Here is a 20,233-nt window from a genome sequence, read left to right on the forward strand (position 1 = left end):
AGATTGCAGATTTGGAAGGTACAGTCAAAGGAGCCTTGTTGAATTGCTGCAGTGCATCTTGTCAACAATGTATGCTGCTGCCACTGTGGGTCACTGGTGCATGGGGTGCCAATTAGGTGGGCTTCTTTGTCCTGGATGGTGTTGAATTTCTTGAGGCTTTGTGAAGTGCATTTAATCAGGCAAGTGGAGAGTATTCCTTTACACTCCTGACTGGTACTTTTTAGATATGATGAATAGGTTTGAGGAATCAGGAGCTAGGCACTTGGTTACTAGTCCATAGATTCTGGTCTATTTTTGTAGCCTCTCAGGCAATCTATTCCAGAATCTAGTAACTCACTGAAGAAGCTTTTCCTTATATTGCCATTGTTAGTTACCTTAAATCTGTGCTGTCTGATTCTCTATCCTTTTACCAATGGGAACAGATTTTCCTAATTACTTTGACCAGTTCCATCATGGCTTTGTCAACCATGATCAGTTCAAGGCAGAACCTATGTTTCTCTGAGGAAAACAGCCACCCCTATTCCATCTGTCTACATAAGTTTAATGCCACGTATAAGGAGCTTTTCTCATTAACCTTTTTCTACATCCTTCTGGAAGTAAAATTGGAAAGTCGTTGGGAAAGTTTTAGAGTCTATAATTAATGCTCGTAGTACATCAGCATGGATAGAGATTGCCCAAGTAATAGAAGACAAAGATTTGGGATAGGGAGGTATTTTCAAGCTGGCAACATATAACTAATAGTGTGTCACAGGGATCAGTGCTGGGACTGTAAATTTTTACAATATATGTTAATAACTTGGATGAGGGAAATGAATATCCCATTACCAAGTTTGCAGATGGCATAAAAATGGGTGGTAAGGCAAGTGGTGAAGATGAAACAGTCTATTGAGAGTGTCACATTCATGGAGTGAACAAGATCTTGGCAGTTGGAATATAACGTGGGAAAGTTTGTAGTACGCACTTTGGCATTAATAACAGAGAAGCTGAATACTACTTGAATGAAGACAGACTGCAGGAAGCTGCAGCACAGAGGGGTTTGATGGTTCTCAGGCATAAATCACAGAAAGCTTGCCTACAAGTTCAGCAGGTAATGGCGAAAATAAAACTTCCTTTACTTCAAAGAGAATGGAGTATAAAAATTTGGAAGTCTTGTGAAATCTATACAAGGCAGTAGTTTGATCACACCTAGAATACTGTGAACAGTTTTGATTCATTTATCTAAGGAAAGGTGTGCTGGCATCGGAGCCAGTCCAGAAAAGGCTTACAATGTTAATCCTAGGTATCGAGGGATTCTCTTACGAGGAGCTGTTGAGTAGCTTAGGCCTGGACTCATTGGAATTCAGAAGAATGACAATCTTGTTGAAACATATAAAATTCTTAATGAGCTTGACAGGGTAAATGCTCCCCTTGTGGGAGAGTCTACAGCCAGAAGAGACAATCTCAGAGTAAGGGGTCACCCAATTAAGACAGAGATGAGGAGGAATTTCTTCTCTGAAAGTAGTGAATCTGTGGAGTTCTTTACTGTGAAGTGCTGCCTAGGCTGGGTTGTTAAATATATTAAAGGCTGAAATAGATTTTTAATCAGTAAGAGAATCAAAGATTTTGGCAGAAGGTAGGCAAGTGGAGCTGAAGATTATCAGTTCAGTCACAATCTCATTGAATGGCAAAGATGTCATAGTGGGCTGAATGGCCACCTGTTTTATGCTGTGAGTATAGCACCCAGAACTGCACACTGTTTTCCATCTAAGCCCAAGACTGTATTTTATGGAAGTTTAACATAGTGTCCTTGCTTCTAAACCCTGCTTTATTAACTCGTGCTCTCAATTTTTCGTACCACTTTCGATGATTTTTGCACATGTACAGCCAGCTCCCTGTGGTCCTGAGCCCCCTCTAGAAATGTATCGTTTAGTTTATATTGTCTCTCTGCATTCTTAAATGTCATCTGTCTCTTCTTCACCCATGCCACCACCCTGTCTGTCCTTTTGAAGGTCTACACTATCTTCCTCACAGTTCACAATACTTCAAGTTTTGTATTGTTTGCAAACTTTTCACTGCACTAAGATCTACATTATGAATATTAATCAGAGGGAGGGGTCTTAACATCAGCACAGGCAATTCTGGTTTAAACCTTCCTTTTAATCTGAAAAACAAGTATTTGCCACTACTGCTACGCCCTTTCTTGGAACTCGGCCGACTCCATATCCATGTTGCTACTATCCTTTTTATTCCATAAGCTCTAACCTTGCTCAGAAATTTGTAGTGCAGCACTTTATCAAATGTTTTTTGGGGATACCATGTACAACATATCAGCAGGGTTACCCTCATCAACCTTCTCCCTTATCTCATTAAAATATATTAGCAATGGTGCCCTGATATGTCAGTGGGTAAAAGCGTAAATGATCAGTATGTAATAAAAGCAGATGAATTAATAAAGAAACAAACTAACTGAAAAACCTAAGCAATGATGAAGATATTACAGACAGATTGAACTTATTTAATGTTATAATAAAGGTATTAAGCCCTTGATTTATCTGTTCAACTGTTTCTTAATCTATGGTAGCAAAATCTAAATGTTAGTTTTCAGTTAATATAATTTTAATACTAAACTGAATTGTTGACCATGTTGACGAAATTGTAACAAGATAATAGGGTGTAATTTTTTTTACTCACATTTAAACCCAAATAAATTACATTTTGATTACTCACTCTACCATTTAGTATATGTTAACCAGAACCATTTTCAGTAAAATGCTGATTTTTTTTTAAAAAAGTTATTTTAAAAATTTGAACAAGCCACAAACTTACAATCCATCTTTTATTAGGAAACTTAATTGGGCATGTATTTCTTTTCAACATTTGTTGTGAAAGTGGCGAGAAATTGTGTTGTTTACTTTGTGCAGGATGTAAATAATGTGAAGGCTGTGTCTGTGCACCTTCAGTAACACTACAATTTATTTTTGATATACAGGTGTCTTGATAGCATATGAAGGCTTGCCTCTTCATTTAGCATTATTTCCTAAACTTTGGACAGAAATTTACCAGTCTCAGGTATTTTAAAGTTCTGCTATTGTAATGACGTTTAAAATTGTTGGTATACTTCTTTTTAATTTGAAAAAATCTATTTAGTTGGCATAATTTAACTAGCTCAAAACAAAAAGATTGCAAAAATAAATTTTAACTCAGAATTGTCAGTATTTGATAATATTGACAATTGTTGGCATCATCAACTCCTCCTTTAATTTTCTGAAACAACCAGTTAGGTCTTCAATAGATCACCTGTTACCCGTAGATTGGAGCTCCATTCTATAAACAGTAACTGTAACTGAGTGTGATAACTTTTGAGTCACACAGTATTTGATAATAAACAAGGTCTTCTATGTATTTGGTAAGATTTACAAAAAAGATGCCTTTAGTTTTGACTCTTCGCAACAGTTACTGTAAACTTACATCTCAAGCTGAGAAAGACAAATTATGCAATGTAATTTTAAACCAAAGCGTTTATTGGGGATACCATGAAGTCTGTATAAAGTAAACGTACATTTAGCAGTTGACACAGCATGTCAGAACAGCAATATCCTGCTTCAGAGTTATTTATAAATGATAATAGCTTGTACTGTTTTCCGTTTGGTGAACTCAGTTCTAGTGTTGAGCACTGTTACACATTCGACAAGATATTCTCGATAGGGAGCTGCTTTAATTATTTGGCTGATTGGAGAGCAACAACTAAAGGCCTAGAAGTTACCTTTGAGCCTTCATAGTGAGAACGATGTTTGATATTTAATAATAAGATTGGGGAAGGGATGTACTGAACAAAAACTGTACACTTAACTGCACAGTTAAACGTTATTCAGGCTGTTTTGTTGCACTGTTCTTCTCACTCGTACCTTTTTTTTTCAGTCACCAATGGCGAAGAATTGTGTAAAACTACTCTGTGATGAACCAGTATTTGCTGAATATATCAAATGCATTTTAATGGACGAGAGGATATGTCTGAATAACAATGCAGTTTATACCTTTCTTGCTTGCTTTCTTCCCAAGGTATGATATATAATTTGCTCCTGTACTGTGTGACCTGTATTCATTAATAAAGCATTGTTTGGTGCCTGACACAATAGAACTCCATACTTTATTGCAAATATGCTGCATAGAGTTAAGGAAATTTATTTCTGTTGTCGCAGTCAATATGAACTGAACCTTTGATTTAAAATATGCTGCTAGGTCAGTTCATCCATTGAGCAACAGAGCCATAGAGACCAAGAGATTCCAGAGTTGGTCCTGAGTTAGCTGGTCTCATCTGGTGCCGTGAACCAAATGGTAATGCATCATCTCAACAAACCTAGCTTAGGGAGGAAGAGATTCCCATGCATAATTGCTACAGACTGGAAGCGTGCAGGTTGTTGAAAGGACACAATTGGATACCCCTCCTTTGCAATTGAATAATCAAGTTTGATGCGTGGCTAATAAACAGTTGGGTGAAGTACATCCATGAATGTGTTCCTGTTAAGGAACAGAAGAAAGTGATTAAAGGAAGAATGGATACTGATTCAAGTTACCAAAAATTTGCAATTTCTTGTGACTTCAAGAAACACTGCTTGGAAATTGAATATCCAATTTTCTTCTGAAGATTTGCTTGTTTATCCCATTACTTGACATTCTTTTTGTATTATTTATACTACATTTTAACTGATTATCATGAAATACTGCTTTTGTCGTAACTACATATTTCATAGTTTCACTTTTATCTTTGACATCCTTGATCTCCATTTCTGATGCCCAACATTCATTTTTACTTTGTTTTAGTTCGTTAGGTCTGCCAAGCTTCATCTCCTAATGCTAGTTCTTTTTCCTTCTATCTAGTTAGCTTTGTAAACTTTCTGAACCTTTGTGTGTTCCTTTCTCCTGTGTTTACTAGTATGCTAACTTTCATGTTTTCACTACTCAATGTATCTGCTATCCATCGACAATATTGCTTGTGAGCCTTTTTTCCTGAGTAGATCTCTTGTAAACCGTGTTTAAATTCAAATTAATAAACCAATTTTAATTAAATGACCTTCAGCTAGCCTTGCACAAGTTGCACAACTTCAGACCTCTTACAGTAGGGTACCTATCTTGGGGTGGAAGCATTAAATAGAATGTCTCCCTTTTGATTCAAATATTAAGCATAGAAGTAGGCTTCAAAATAAAAGTAAATGAAGGAATGGTTACCTATTTACATAGTTTATGTAAACAGTATTATGGAATCTGAAGAGAACCAAGATTGTTTGACAACATTGTCATCAGGCACCCTGTGCTCATGTAATAGAATGAACAAATAGTCATGTAAAAACGAAAACAGAAAATGTCCTTAGCACTTCTTCCTTCATCCTCCTCTGCAAATATGAAGGCAGATTCCAGAAAAAGATGTAGAAGAGCAACTAATAACGAGGAAATTAAATAGGAAACACTGACTTCAAAATTAACGAAGTTTAAAAGTTGATAAGCCATCAAACCCATACATTCTGCAATAGCAAGGCAGGAAATGATGCATTTCTAAAGGAAATTAGAGTGAGTTAATATAAATTGAATGGTATAATTTTTAGGGATGCAAGAACAGAGGAACCTAGGGTTTACTTACTAGCATCTTTTGAAAATGGGAGGACTGGTTGTCATGGGTGAAGTATGTTCCATAATATCTTCAAGATACTGCAGAGGAGATTTTCTATAACGGTACCTGGGATGAAGGACTTGATGTGGAAAGAATAGGGAAGGTGGAATTCTTCTCCTTAGAATAAGAATGAAAGTGGTGATTTAATATATTTGCTCAAAATTATGAAGGGTTTTAATCAAGTAGGTGAGTAGAAATTGTTTACATTGTTTGGAAAGTCAGTAACAAGAAGACAGATCTAAGATAATTATCAAAAACCCAGAGGGGGAAATTAAGTATTATTTTTAAACAAACTAATTATGATTTGGAATGTTGTTAAAGGAGGTAGAATCAGATTCAACTATGGCTTTCTAAAGGGAATTGGATATATGCTTGAAAAGGTGAAATTTGCTCAGCTATGGGGCAAGAGCAGAAGAGTATGACAAATTGAATAGCTCCTTCAAGGAGCCAGCACAAACACAGTGAGCCGGATGTATAGTCTGATTCTATAACATGAGAAATTTCAAGAATCCTTTGGAAAATATAAGAAGAATTTCCAGAATTTTTTGGCCACCTTTTGAGTATGGAAATGCATTTGTAGCTGAATAATGTATCAAGTTATTTATTTGTTCTATTTGAAGCTGCAGCACCCTCATTCTTGACATTGTTTATCCAGGTTCAGAATCAGGTATTTTCCAGTTCAAACTGTTCTAGTTTGATCACTAATTTAATCACGAATCTAATAAATGAGTACCATAATCTTGAGCCAGAACTTCTGGGACAACGTGTTGAAATCTCTAAAGTTGGTGCTATTCTAAATGGGGTAAGTTTCCATATGGTCCTTCTTTAAGAAATCAACTTTATTTTTCTAACTTTCCTCTTGATATAGCTTTTATAAATGTTGTATCGACTGAAATATTTTAACACACTTTTTTGTTTAATATTAACAACCCATCTGGTGTATTTCAACTGTAACTCAGGTGGGAACCTACCACAACAGCTGTATTCTAGGTTCAAAAGATTAGCTTTTCAACCAACCAAAGGACAGGCAACCTGCCATTGAAGTATAAAAACAGGGCCTTTAAGTCCGCACTTTAGTGAGGTCAACGGCAGCTCCTGGACAGTGTATCCCAACACTGTCACAAAGTTGTGTTTCCATACAGATTTTCGGAGATTAGCACCTTCTGTTTTCTTAGTCTGAATTATTTTTTAAACAATGAATCCAAATGTTCAGAAGTAAATTAATTAATGGATTCCATTGCACAAAGTTCCCTAACCAACATCCCTATTTTTATTTCCCCTTTGTCCATCATTTACATGCTTATTAGCAACTGTTTTTGACAACAGATTATGTCTGCATTGGTCTTTTGATATGAAGTATATTCAGTGTTTTATGTTCATTCATTGTAGACCATATTCTGATTAAAAACACAGTGGGTTAGAATTTTGTGTTTCACCTGTCAGGAATTGGTTCACGTACAACTTCATTGCATTCAAATCTCGTTCGTGTCTCTGAACCTCCCATGTGAAACATTACGGGGCATTTTCAGCCCAGTTCCTAAACAACTAGCGGCAGGTTATGATTTATTTTCTTCTCAACAGGATCTTCGAGCCCTTGCCTTGCTACTTTCCATACACACCCCCAAACTATTGGATTCAGCACTAGTTCAGACGCTACAGGGCTTGTTGAGCAAGTGCAGAACTTGTCAACAACAGAGAAGTGCACTACAGGAACAGGAAGCAAAGGAAAGAAAGACGAAAGGTATATGTCGTAAATTATCAAGATAGTAAATCTAGTTTCTCTGCAATAATTTTGACACTTTGCTTTTAAAATTTAATACCATAACTAATAACCCATCAATGCAGTGCTACAGTATTTTAGATTTACAAAGCCTTGCCATTTATGTGTGTATTATTTCATTATAATTCACTGGGATAGTGTGCTGGAAATAAGCTCCATTATTTCTGGAGGAGTCACTAAAGTTTAAAAATGTTATCAAAAAATGCAAAGTCCCTGATTTACCTGTCTGATAGATTTCAAGTTAATAGAAAGCGCAGACTTGATCTCTGCACTTAATAATAACACGTATTTATTACAAATACATATATTCTGACTGTAGATAAGCTACTATGAATTGGCAACGTACAACTCTACTAGTTAAAACTCTGACACCCTGCTAAAATCCCTTTACATGCTCATACAGACAGACAAAAAAAAAATGGTGTCATGAGTGTAGGGTTTTTAAAAATAGACAACACTGGGGAAACAGTTCAATAGCACAAGTACACCCTCTCCAAAATAAATAGGTAGTACCAGAGAAATTCCAGTTGGAGAAATGCTAAGAATCTGGCATGTATATTCTGAGGGAGCTACTCAACAAACTCTACTCCAAAAGCATTTTCACCCATAGGAGAATAAATTTGGATGAACAAAGGGGATAAACTAAAAAGCAGTCCAGACATAGTTAAGCAAGAAAACCTACCGAATGCAACTACAAAACTGAAGAAATCTTAAGGTATCAATGTACTTCCACCATGAAAGTTTTATGAAATAACATATATTTTGATTTTACCATGTTCACAGTAAAATCAAAATATACAGCTACTTCATAAAATTTTTAGTTTACTTGCACATTTTATCTCAAAGTATCCAAATAATGAATAGATGTAATTTGGAACTCAAAAGTTAATATATGTGATATTGGATATAGTTGATTGGCTTACTGAAGCTAAAATGGTGCAAAACAGGAACAGAAGTCAGACCATGTAGTTCCTCAAGCCTGTTCCTCCATTCAGTAAGTTCATAACTGACCTGTTGACTAAACCCAAGTATCTGTATTAGCCCTTAATATGTTACAAAAATCCATCAATCTCAGATTTAAAGTTAACTTCTTCCACCCTTTCTATGTTCCTAATTACACTTCTGAAAAGTAGTGCTTTTTTTTTAAATCTGCTCCATCATCCAAGATTACCCAACCAGAGGAAAGACTTTTATTTCTACCTACCTCTGGGTTCCTTCTAATGTTTAGAAAACCTCTTATCAAATTATCCCTTAATTTTCCAAATTCCAAAATAATCTTTCTCCTCCTAATCTCTTGTAATTTAACTCTTTGAGGCAGATGTCATTTTGGTAAGTCTAGGCTGCATTCCTATCAACAGCAATTATGCTTCCTAAAATGTGTCTGGAGCTGCTCACTGTATTCCAATTGTGGTGGGTCTGGGGCTTTGTATAGCTGTGGTATGACTCTGTCCCCTAAAGCTTTATTGTTTGAATTTTCATGACATGACATAACTTTGAGTTGCCCCGTTAACAGAATATTCATTTTCCAGCAGATACTTCTACTAGCAGCTTTCATGTAAATGTGAAAATATATCTAACAGCGAAAATACTTTATCTGTGAAGGAGGTCATAGATATTACAGATTGTCATAAAATGTTTAAAGGTCAATGTTTAAAATGAAGCTTGGAAGTAACACTACAGATATGTATTCTGTACTTCTGCATAAAATGCAGCTTTTCTGTACTTGGCCCAGAGCATTATTATAAGGATTTCAAGGTTTTGTCCTAGTGCAGAATAGTTTTAGAAACCTGTTTGTTGAGAAGTAATATTGGTATTAGTTTAATTAACAGGCTTAACTCCCATTTACAAAAGTTGCTGAATCTTTGCATCCATGTTATACAGGGCAATATTCCTGTTTTCATGCAATATGCCTCCACTGACTGGGGCAGCATTTACTCCTGTCCCCAAGTGGCCTTGAGAAGAAGATGATCTGATCTAATCATAAATGTACTTTCAATCTTTTTAAAGATAAATTTAGTACAGAGCATACTTCAAGTATACTTTAAAAACAACACCTATTGCTGAAAACGTTCGTTTTGAATTGTTTTAAGATTCTTAGAGCTGTGAATAAGTATCTTATTTCTTTCCTGTCTGCAAATGGATGTTTTGCCAGCACCTTTACCTGAAATATTTAATCAATCTTGGCATATACTGTGGCTCTGAGCTTCTTAATGTTAGAACTTTAGTTCTGCGTGTTAACAATTGTATCAATTTTTGTAAGTAAATATTGCATTAGACCATTTCAATATGCAACTCAATCAAGCATTATTTTCTCATTAAAAAAATAGGTAAAGTTTTGACATTTTTCCCCCTCTTTCCACAGATGATGAAGGAGCCACTCCTGTGAAAAGGAGGCGTGTTAGTAGCGACGAAGAACATCCTCTGGACAACAGCACTGGGCACAGCACTCCAAGTGATACTAGGACAGAACCTAGAGAGGCACTGACGCCAGCTAGTACCTCAGACACTGAGACTAGAGACTCAGCCGTCATTGATCCAGGCACTGAACATGACCCGCCAACCCCTGATCCAATTTCTATAAAAGAAGATAAAATGGAACTTTCTTCGGGTGCACATGAGACATTACTCAGCAATAGGCCTCAGGACTGTTTAGAACAGTTGCAGGGGGAGGATTCTGTGGAGGATTGCAAAGTGGTGAAGGAGCTACTAAATTCTGAAAAGGAAACTAGTGTGAATGAAGATGATTCTGACTCTCCCTCTACACCACCACCTGTTACTACGGTTTTATCGGATTTGACTGACCTTAGAAACTGTGAGGCTCAAAATCTGCCTTTTGACCCAGAGACCACTTTATCCAACAGCTGTACCCATTCCAGAGGACTCTTTAATATGCAGCAACAGGATCTTTTAGATAATTTGTGCAGGACCATTGAATCTACAATTAGTGCAGTCACAAGAATATTGAGCAGAGGGAATCAACCCACTTCTTGATGAGACTACTAGCATGACTAGTTTTGTCTTTTTTAAATACGGTTTGAGTTTTTGTTTAATTTTGTTCTGCCTGTTGGATCTGATGCTTTGTGCTTCACTGTCAAGTGACATTTTTCTGCTTGAATGCCTGTTAGTTGTTTGTATGAAGAAGCATCTCAGCCATGAGAGAAATCCAGTGTGTTAGGGTTATGCGTTTGAAGATGTGATAAGTGGAAACCTAAACACAAATTTCTAGATAACTTAAAACAAAGGCATTTACAGCACATTTCTCAAGGGCAATCATATTAATGGTCAGCTTTTACATAGAAGTAATTTGTGGCTTTTCATCCAGATTTGAGGTGTATCTTCGGGTGAAGGGTTACAGAGATTTTTGTTCTTCATATTGTATGATGTAATTTAAAGATATTGCATTTTTACTGTGTATAATATTGTGTCTTTTGTTGCCGGTTTTTGTACTCTATTAAGGAGGCAACTTTGCCTCAAATCTCCGTGGTTCTATTATCCAAATTAAGTTGTTTACTTGTATACTAAACCAACCACGATTAATTTGATTCTGTTAAGAATCCTCTGTAGACATCAACTGGTATAAATAAGGTGCTTTATCTAACAGGTTTCCCATGGTGGAAATAAAGCACACAAAATAAAAATTAGAACTTTATTTTGTTCTCAAGAATGTTTTATTATGTACAGAAAATTAACTGCCAACTATTCTGCACAAAGGAATAAAGTAGGTAGTGGATTCATAACTTAATTATCAAAAAATGAAGTTGTCTTTCTTGCTGACACAGTCTCGTTGTTCATGTTAAATTGACCGAAGATCCGAGTTTGCCATTTGACAAGTCATTTTACCCTGACATTCAAACAAAAGCCAGCTATAATGGGTTTTTAATGCACTATTATGGATTTAATCTAACACTGAAGGTTCAATGCAACTCTGCTAAAAGCATTGAACCAGTTATTAAGGCCAGATCATTCACTCTGTCCCTTCCTGATTCCACTGTAAGCCTTTCCTATAAATACGTTTTAAACCAAACTTGGACAGGCTTTGGAAATGCTTAATGTCTTAAAACATTTAATGGTGAGGATTTAGATTTTGTGTTGAAAAGGAATTTCCCATATACAAGTATTGAAACCATACTAATGCTTGATGCATTCTGAAAGAGTCGTATCCACATTCCTGACAAATGTATCAAATTTTCACCTTATGCACAGAGAGTTGCATTTTCATCATTTCTGAATTTAAAAAAAGATGCAAAGTTAATTCAACTTCTGATGTGACAGATCTATTCAGAAGAATATTCTAGAAGATAAAAGGCTAACAAATGATCATCTATTCCAGAATCGTTTAGAGCTACACATTGGGGAGTAAGAAGACACTGTGCTGCTGCACTATCTGATCTATGTACAAATAATCCAAAATGCAGCAAGGGAGAAAAGGTGAATCTGGGTAAAATTTTATCTTAAATCATTTTGTCAAATTTGCAGGTATAATTGAGATAAATTGATTTTCTACCCAAATAAACCAAAATGCAGCATCGATAACAATGGAAATTAAAGATATTTGAACCCAAAAAAGGATGTAATCTAAATATAATGGAATTTAATGTCAATTGAATTGACCATCCTATGCTGCATAATATAAGATATGTCTCCTGTTATAGGTAATCCTCAGCTGTTGACTGTCAGATTCTGAGAACCTGTTACTGAAAGGATTTTTGGCAGGGTACTAATCTGAAGAAGGGGCACGAAGGGAGTAAATCACAAGGCCACATACTGTCTGAGCTGCCTCCACTTAAAGATTTGTAGTCATTTTGGATGAAAACTCTCAAACATGTGGAGCATACCTCAACTGATGATTATCTGAGCACATGATCTTTAATGGATAGAAGATTGGCTGTCTGACAGGAAGCAAAAAGTGGGAATAAGAAGTTCCTTCTCAGGATGGCAGCCAGTGACTAGTGGAATTCCACAAGGGTCAGTGTTAGGACCATAACTTTTGAATTTATGTATTAATGATCTAGATGAAGGAACTGAGGGCATTCTGGCTAAGTTTGCAGATGATACAAAGATAGTTGGAGGGACAGGTAGTATTGAGGAGGTGGGGAGGCTGCAGAAGGATTTAGTCAGGTTACAAGAGTGGGCAAAGAAGTGGCAGATGGAATACAATGTGAGAAAATGTGAGGTCATGCACTTTGGTAGGAAGAATAGAGGCATAGAATATCTTCGAAATGGGGAGAAAGCTGAAGTGCAAAGGGACTTGGGAGTCCTAGTCCAGGATTCTGTCAAAGTTAACTTGCAGTTTGAGTCAGTAGCTAGGCAAATGCAATGTTGGCATTTATTTCAAGAGGACTGGAATATGAAATCAGGGGTGTACTTCTGAGGCTTTACAAGGCTCTGGTCAGACCACATTTAGAATTGCTGTGAGCAATTTTTGCCCCATATCCCAGGAAGGATATACTGGCCCTGGCACAGGTGCAGAGGAGGTTCACAAGAATGATCCCAGAAATGAAAGGTTTAAAATTTGAGGAATGTTTAAGAACTCTGGGTCCATACTCGCAGTTTAGAAGGATGCGGGGGGGATCTAATTGAACTTGCAGAATACTGAAAGGCCTGGACAGGGAGTGGATGTTGGGAAGATGCTTCCGTTAGGAGGAGAGACTAGGACCCAAGGGCACAGCCTTAGAGTAACGGAAATACCCTTTAGAAGGGAGATAAGGAGAAACTTCTTCAGCCAGAGAGTAGTGAATCTATGGAATTCATTGCCACAGAAGGCTGTGGAGGCCAGGTTATTGAGTATATTTAAGACAGAGATAGATAGGTTATTGATTGTTAATGGGATCAAAGATTGGGGGAGAATGCAGGAGAATGGGGTTGAGAAACTCATCAGCCCTGATTGCATGAGGAGCAGACTCGACGGGCTGAATGGCCTAATTTCTGCTCCTCCGTCTTATGGTCTCCTTCCATGTCCTGTCGCCGATCACAGGATAATTCTTTGTAACCTTAAAGAATCATTACATCTTGGTTTCCTTCAAGAAATGTCACATTCAGAAAAATTAATGTATACTTTGGGATTATTATGATCATCATAGTGGCCAAATATTCTTTAGGAATATTTCTTATGATGGTTAAATTAACTCCATTTTGGTCCATGCTTAGATTTCATTTATTTGATTTATACTAAACTTTTTTCTGTTAAATATTCTGTTCTTGTGCTTAGTTTGATTTTCTTGTTCAGTGTTCATATCAAATGTAGTTTTCTAGTTCAGTTGGTGTAATTTTGGGTTTTTGTTACCGAGGGGATATCAAACCCATGAGAATATCTCCTGTAGATTCATTGGAATCATTTCACAGGTGGAGAAACTGCAATGATGAAGAGAGAGCGTGGGAACAAAGGTAGCTGAGGTTTTGTATTAAAATTGGTTGGTTTGGTAAAAGAAAATAGGAAAAGACCCCTTTGGTTGATGAGTCAGTGGCCATGTTTATCAATTTAGAATTACCACTAAAAGTTGAGAGCAGAGATGAAGAGGAAGCCAAACACAAAGGAAATGTGACATGCCTTGCCAAATGGAAAGGTTAAGGCAAAAACAGTCTTATTGGGTGTAATGAATACAAAATTATGGGGAAATGAATGCACAAGAGGATTTAATTTTGGATTACAGTAATAAGAGATGTCAAAGATATGATGAACCAAATGGCCATCACCTGCAAATCTATTTCGTTCCAGTACCTTTGTTTCATCAATGGGCTCTTTTTGCACTGACTGTCATATTTTAAAAGTTTAGAGATATATGTTGCTCCTCAACTGCTAATCACCTGCTGTTAAGAATTTAAATAGGTGGAGGACTAGGAAGGGTCCTGACCCGAAACATCAGCTTTCGTGCTCCTCTGATGCTGCCTGGCCTGCTGTGTTTCTCCAGCTCCACACTGCGTTATCCAATCCTTCAGTGTATGTTTTGCCATTCAGTACATTCTATATTGACTCCAGTTTTCCCAGAACTCTTGACTCCCTTGCGGTTCAGCAAGGGAGTCTGTATCCTTGAATATATTCAGTGATGTAGGGTTGAGCAAAAGTGCCCATTTTCTGAAATACTAGACCAAAATCCTGAACTTTTCAAATAACTTTAAAAGTAAAAAAAAAGGCAGCTGGGCCATGCTCTGGGAAAATTACAGAGACCGGGAGATAGCTGCTTGGAACCATTATTCAGCCTGAAAATCCAAATCACGCATCCACTGTAAAAAGAACAATCAACTAGGCCTAAACCCCACCCAACCCAGACTGAATGGGACCTCTCCAGATACCAGACATTCAACTCTGATCAATATTCATGCACAGAGATACCAGACATTGCATTTAATCAAAATACATTCACACCTACTCTTAACTATCAGGAAGCCAATTGCCTCAAAGGGAACACAAGTAACACGGCAGCAAGCATGGATTTGGCATGATGGTAAGAGGCCCACAATTAGTATGATTGCAGGCCCTGATCCTCCCGGGGTGACTTCTCCCTGGGAACTGTCTGCACAGCTATCTCCGGAAGACGGATCCCAACAGCAATCCCGAAACCTACTGACATAGGTCTGTTCCATACCAGGCTAACCAACTACCTCCAAAATCACTGACCCAATCGACACCACAAGTCCTCAAACACATCCTGAGGTGAAAACCGGCTTGTAAAAATCACCACAAAGTAAGGAAAACCAAGTACTCACCTGATAAATCCACTACGCATCCCCCGCATCAGCGAACTCAACCCAGACAGAAGGCCTACGCCATCCGAGGTCGTCCTCAAGGCACCGGGAGCGATTAGCAGTACTTCAAATCGCATTTTTCTTCACTGGTGATCTTAAACTCCCGAGGCCCCAAAGTATCCAACCTAGCTAGCAGGACGGGGAAGGTGGGTGGTTACAGTGCAGGGAACCCCAAGGGTAGGCAACCTGATAAAAGTTTGTGATCAAAACCTGCTGTTTAGTTCTAATAGTGCTTTAACCTGTATTTGATTTAATAGCGTATTTAATCACTATCCTCTGTATAAATGATAGTGTTAATTTCACTGTGTTGTATTTGCCTTTATTTCTTGTCATATATTTTTTGTATTTAATAAATGCAGAGATTCTTTTGCCCCTGAAACTCCTGTCTACTGCATTCTCTTCACATTCCTAAATAAGCCCAGTGTCAGAAGTGGTGTCTGATTCGAACCACCTAAAAATCAGCAAATTACTGATCATAAGCCAGAATCCTACAGTGATTCAGTGTCCACAAATACATGGCATTTGCTGGAATACTTTATTCCTATAAAGAAGTTCCTTCTATCCATCTTAAATAGATAGTTTCAGAATAAGGGATTAACGTTCTTGTTTCTAGATTCAGAATTTTGTGTTTCAACACTATCTCATCCTATTCTTCTGAATCCCAGTGAATAAAAGCCCAATGTCTCAGTAGGCAATAATTCCATATCAGGAATTAATTTAGTGGCCCTTACACAAACTCCCTTCAATGCCAATATGTCCCATCTTAAATAAAAACCTTATCCAGATTACCAACATACCAACAAAAACCAACATACTTTTATAGTGCTGCAAGACTTCCCTTTATACGTCATTCTCCTTGTAATTTGCCTTCCTAATTACTTTCTGTACCTACATGCCAACTTTGTTTCATGTACAAAGACAGAACAGTTTAATACCACTGTATTCAATAGTCTCATTGTGTCCAATAATATTTTGATTTATTGTTCTTCCCACCAAAACACTCATTTTCCTATAATACGCTACATGTGCTACATGTTACGTACACACTTTATTTGTCACTTTGCAGATTCTTTGATCAAATGTTTGTAGGTCCTTTGAGGGCAGCCATATTACTGACAACATAAATGTTGCAACACCAAAACCAAACTCAAGGTCTCCTTCCCAATTGTAGAATATTTCTGTTGATGAATATTCAACTTTCTGGAAAAATATTCAATAGGTCTTTCTATCTTGCCATCTTACAAAAGTACAGCACCAGTACCCACATCACATCACCAGATCATCTACACACACCACACAATTAAATAGTCATGAAATGACTTTATTGGTTAGTCTTTGACATGTAGTTGGTGTATATTTCATACCAAATGCTATAACTTTAAACTGGTAAAACCCATTTGAAGTCACAAAAGCTAAAATTTCCTTCGCTCTCTCGGGAAAAAAGATACCTGCCAATATCCTTTCAGAAAGTCCAGCTTCAAAATATAAATTGCTTGTCCCACCTTCTCAATACAGTCTTCAGCAGTGGAATAGGATATGAATCAGATTTCATAACTGCATTTGCAGTAATCAACACACAAACGTTGGGTACCATCTGGTTTTGGCACTTCCTAATTATCCAATTCAATTTGAGGAATATCAAATTTAAATTTATCTAGATTTAGTTCTTCACTCCAAGATGTAACCAGTACCACATTTTCCTTTTGTTTTCCTTCCCTATCAAAATACTATTTGAACATATTAACATGATGCTGAGTTTTCCTTGTATCTGGTGTTCTTATGAAATAATTCACTTCATTCAATTTCCTTTTGATCTGATAAGGACCACTAGAATTAGAATTAGGTTTAATTGTCCCACATACAGTGAAAAGTGTATAAAGTTGCCATTCCTGATGCCATCTTAGGTACAAAGGTACCTTGGTACAAAATCTTAGATACAAAGTAGAAAAATAAACAAACAAGTTAAAAGTTCAACCTTACAGTTCATATTAGTATAAAGTAGAAAAATAAAGAAATAAAGTTAAAACTTCAGCATTACACTTCTTTAACCATGGACTTGCAGACACTCCATGCTAAATCTTGCTTTTAAAAGTTCACATACCACCAGTAGTAATGCTAACACGTTATCGCCTCAAGCAAGACTTTGAATTTTTGATTTCTTGTCTGCTTCCTATTTCATCACATGCTGTGTTACTTTCAAATGCTCTCTAGCAACTCACCCACTCCATTTAATCTTTCCCTAAAATTTGACACATAGTCCAAATATGTGGTCTCTGAACTCTGACTTACCAATTTTTTTCTTAATTAATTTCAGTGTTCCTCTCACCTTATGTCTGAAAGCTAATTCAAATGGACTGAATTTAGTTGATTCATTAGATGCATCCATAATTGCAAAAAGTACAAATAGAATGCCTTTATCACAATCCTTTGGATAGTCATGACTATAAGCCCTCAACATGTTCTTTAAAGTTTGACACCATTGTTCTAATACTCCTTGCAATTCTGGATGGTATGTAATTGATTTAAATTGTTTTATTCCTAAACTATCCACCACGTCCTTGAATAATTTTGATGTAAAATTTGACCCTTGACCTAGATGTATTTCTGTGAGTAATCTGTATCTAGTTTTTAAAAAATTGAGTAACTCTTCTACAATCCTTTTAGCCATGATATTGCACAATGTAACGTTCTCCAGAAATCTAGTGGACACGTCCATTATGGTCAGTAAAAATGGATTCCCACTTCTTGTTTCAGGGAAGGGTCCTACGTAATCAATTAAAAAACTCCTGTAAAAGGTTCCTCAAATGCTGGAATAGGTTTTAACGGTGCTAGTTTTATCACTGTCTGAGGTTTTCCTATAATCTGATATGTATGACATGTCCAGTAAAATTCAACCACAAATCTGTGCTGTCCAGGCCAATAAAAATTTTTTTTTTTTTTATTTTGGCTTTGAGGTTTCCTTTGTCCCAAATGAGCTCCTATTGCTAATTCATGTGCGACCCGCAATACCATCTTCCTGAATCCACCAATAATACAACTTAATGAACTGCCCATTTTCCATCTGCCTGAGTATGTAATGGTCTCCATTTCCTTATCAAGACATCATTTTGAAAATAGTAACATTCTGGGATACAGTCAGATTCTTCTTCTGTGTATGCTTTTTGATATGCTTTATTTTTTCATCTTTTTGTTGTAATTCAACTAACTTCTCTGAACTAAAAATATCCAGTTTTTTCTCCATCTGTTCTTGTTTTTTCTTCTTAACCATTTGATCAAACCTAGTTTCTGATAAATTGAACTTAAACTTCCTTATCTTTATTCTTTGATTTATCCTCCTGTTTCAACCTGTGGCTTTGTGACCTTCTAGCAACACAGTTAAGAAAAATTCCAGGATATACTTCCTGTAACATTTCAATTGCCTGATTCTCCACTGGCTTTTCAAACATAATAGGCATCAGTCCCTCCTGTGAACCAGCTATATCATTCCAGAGGATAAACTTTATCTCCAGCACAGGGAATTTCTCTCTTACTCCTACTACCGCTTCAGCACTTTTCACTGGACTCTCCAACTTCATCTTATACAATAGAACACTATTCATTTCACCATGAATTCCACATGTTACCACCTTTTCTGGCAATACGCCTTCCAAGGTACCTACCTACCTCATCTCTTACCATCATTGAGTTGTCCCTGTATCTCTTAAAATTTTAATATCTTTAACTATTCCTCCTGGTACACATGTGTAAACCTTACCCATATATGTAAATTCTTTAAAGAGATCTGGTACTTTCGTTTTAACCAACCCCTGACCAAGCTGTACATTCTTTTGCAGCTCTTTAGCTTCCATTGGGATCTCCTTTACCACTTTAATAAACCCCACTGTCTTATCTTGTTTCACCACATCTGTTTTCCCAGTGCATTTCTTAAACAACCAACACTGCGAATTCATGTGTCCTACTTTATTACAGTGAAAACACCTGAGGTATTTTACTTCTCTTCCTGCCCATGGGTTTCTTTTTTAACATGTGGTAAGCTATCTTTACTATCTTCAGTGAGCACTCCTTTTCCTTTACAATCTAAGGATTTCTCTTTTCCCCAATTTCTATCCCTCACAGATTGAAATTGATGTCAGAAGCCAGACATTGATTAATGAACTAAATTCATAATCATCTGCCATTTCTGCTGCCAATTTTGCAGTTTTAATTCTCTGCTCTTCTGCATGAACTCTCACTACTTCAGGAAGTAATTTTTCGAACTCCTCCTCCAAAATATCAGTTACTCTAAGAAACTGATCTATTTTCAATCCCCTTATCAACCTATAAAAGTTACTTTGTTTGATCCTTTCAAACTCTTCGGTATGTTGGACCAGGTTCCCTCTTTAGATTCCTGAAACTTCGTCTGTAGGCTGCTGGCACAAGCTCATATGCACTTAAGATGGCTTTAAACACCTCCCCATACTCCCCAGATACATCCTCTGATAATGATGCAAATACCTCATTAGCTGTACCTTCCAATTTTGTTTGAATCAACAATATACACATGGTCACTGACCATTTTATTTGTTTAGCCCACTTTCTCAAATGAAATGAGAAAGGCTTCTATGTCCTTCTCATCAAACTTTGGTAAACACTTGGGCATACTTACTTAAACAGATCTCCACCAGACTTTTAGCTATGCTGGGTTTGCTCTTCATCACTGTCCCTATAACTACTTCCACTTTCTACCTTCACTGTTTTAGGAAGGCTTCCACTTTTATTTCCAATTTTTGAAGTTCAAAAACTCTCACTTTTTCCCTCTCTTCTCTCTCTTTCTCCCTTTTTTTCTGCTAGGTCCTTCCTTTTCTTTTCTAATTTGTTCTGCCCGGGTTATTCTTTTATAGAGTCATAGAGTCCTACAGAACGGAGACAGGCTCTTCAGCCCAAACTGGTGCATGCCGACCAAAATGTCTATCCACACTAACCCCATTTCCCTGCACTTGGCCCATATCCTTCTAAACCTTTCCTATCCATGTGTTCATCCAAATTCCTTTTAAACGTTGTTAATGTACCTGCCTCAACCATTTCCG

At 36.9% G+C, this 20,233-nt stretch overlaps 1 protein-coding gene across 3 annotated transcripts in view; it reads left to right on the top strand.

Moving 5' to 3' along the window:
• usp34 (ubiquitin specific peptidase 34) overlaps positions 1–11,073 on the top strand; it is a 267,373-nt gene extending 256,300 nt beyond the window's left edge. For all 3 annotated transcript variants that reach the window (XM_048600750.1, XM_048600752.1, XM_048600751.1), the window contains exons 74-78: positions 2,969–3,048; positions 3,898–4,038; positions 6,300–6,446; positions 7,226–7,385; positions 9,787–11,073. In XM_048600750.1, coding sequence (XP_048456707.1) covers positions 2,969–3,048; positions 3,898–4,038; positions 6,300–6,446; positions 7,226–7,385; positions 9,787–10,415 — 1,157 coding nt within the window. In that variant the 3' untranslated portion in view covers positions 10,416–11,073. The remainder of the gene's footprint in view (positions 1–2,968; positions 3,049–3,897; positions 4,039–6,299; positions 6,447–7,225; positions 7,386–9,786) is intronic.
• Positions 11,074–20,233: the final 9,160 nt, after the last annotated feature.

The sequence above is a fragment of the Rhincodon typus genome, chromosome 9, assembly GCF_021869965.1.
Source record: "Rhincodon typus isolate 14 chromosome 9, sRhiTyp1.1, whole genome shotgun sequence".
NCBI lineage: Eukaryota > Metazoa > Chordata > Chondrichthyes > Orectolobiformes > Rhincodontidae > Rhincodon > Rhincodon typus.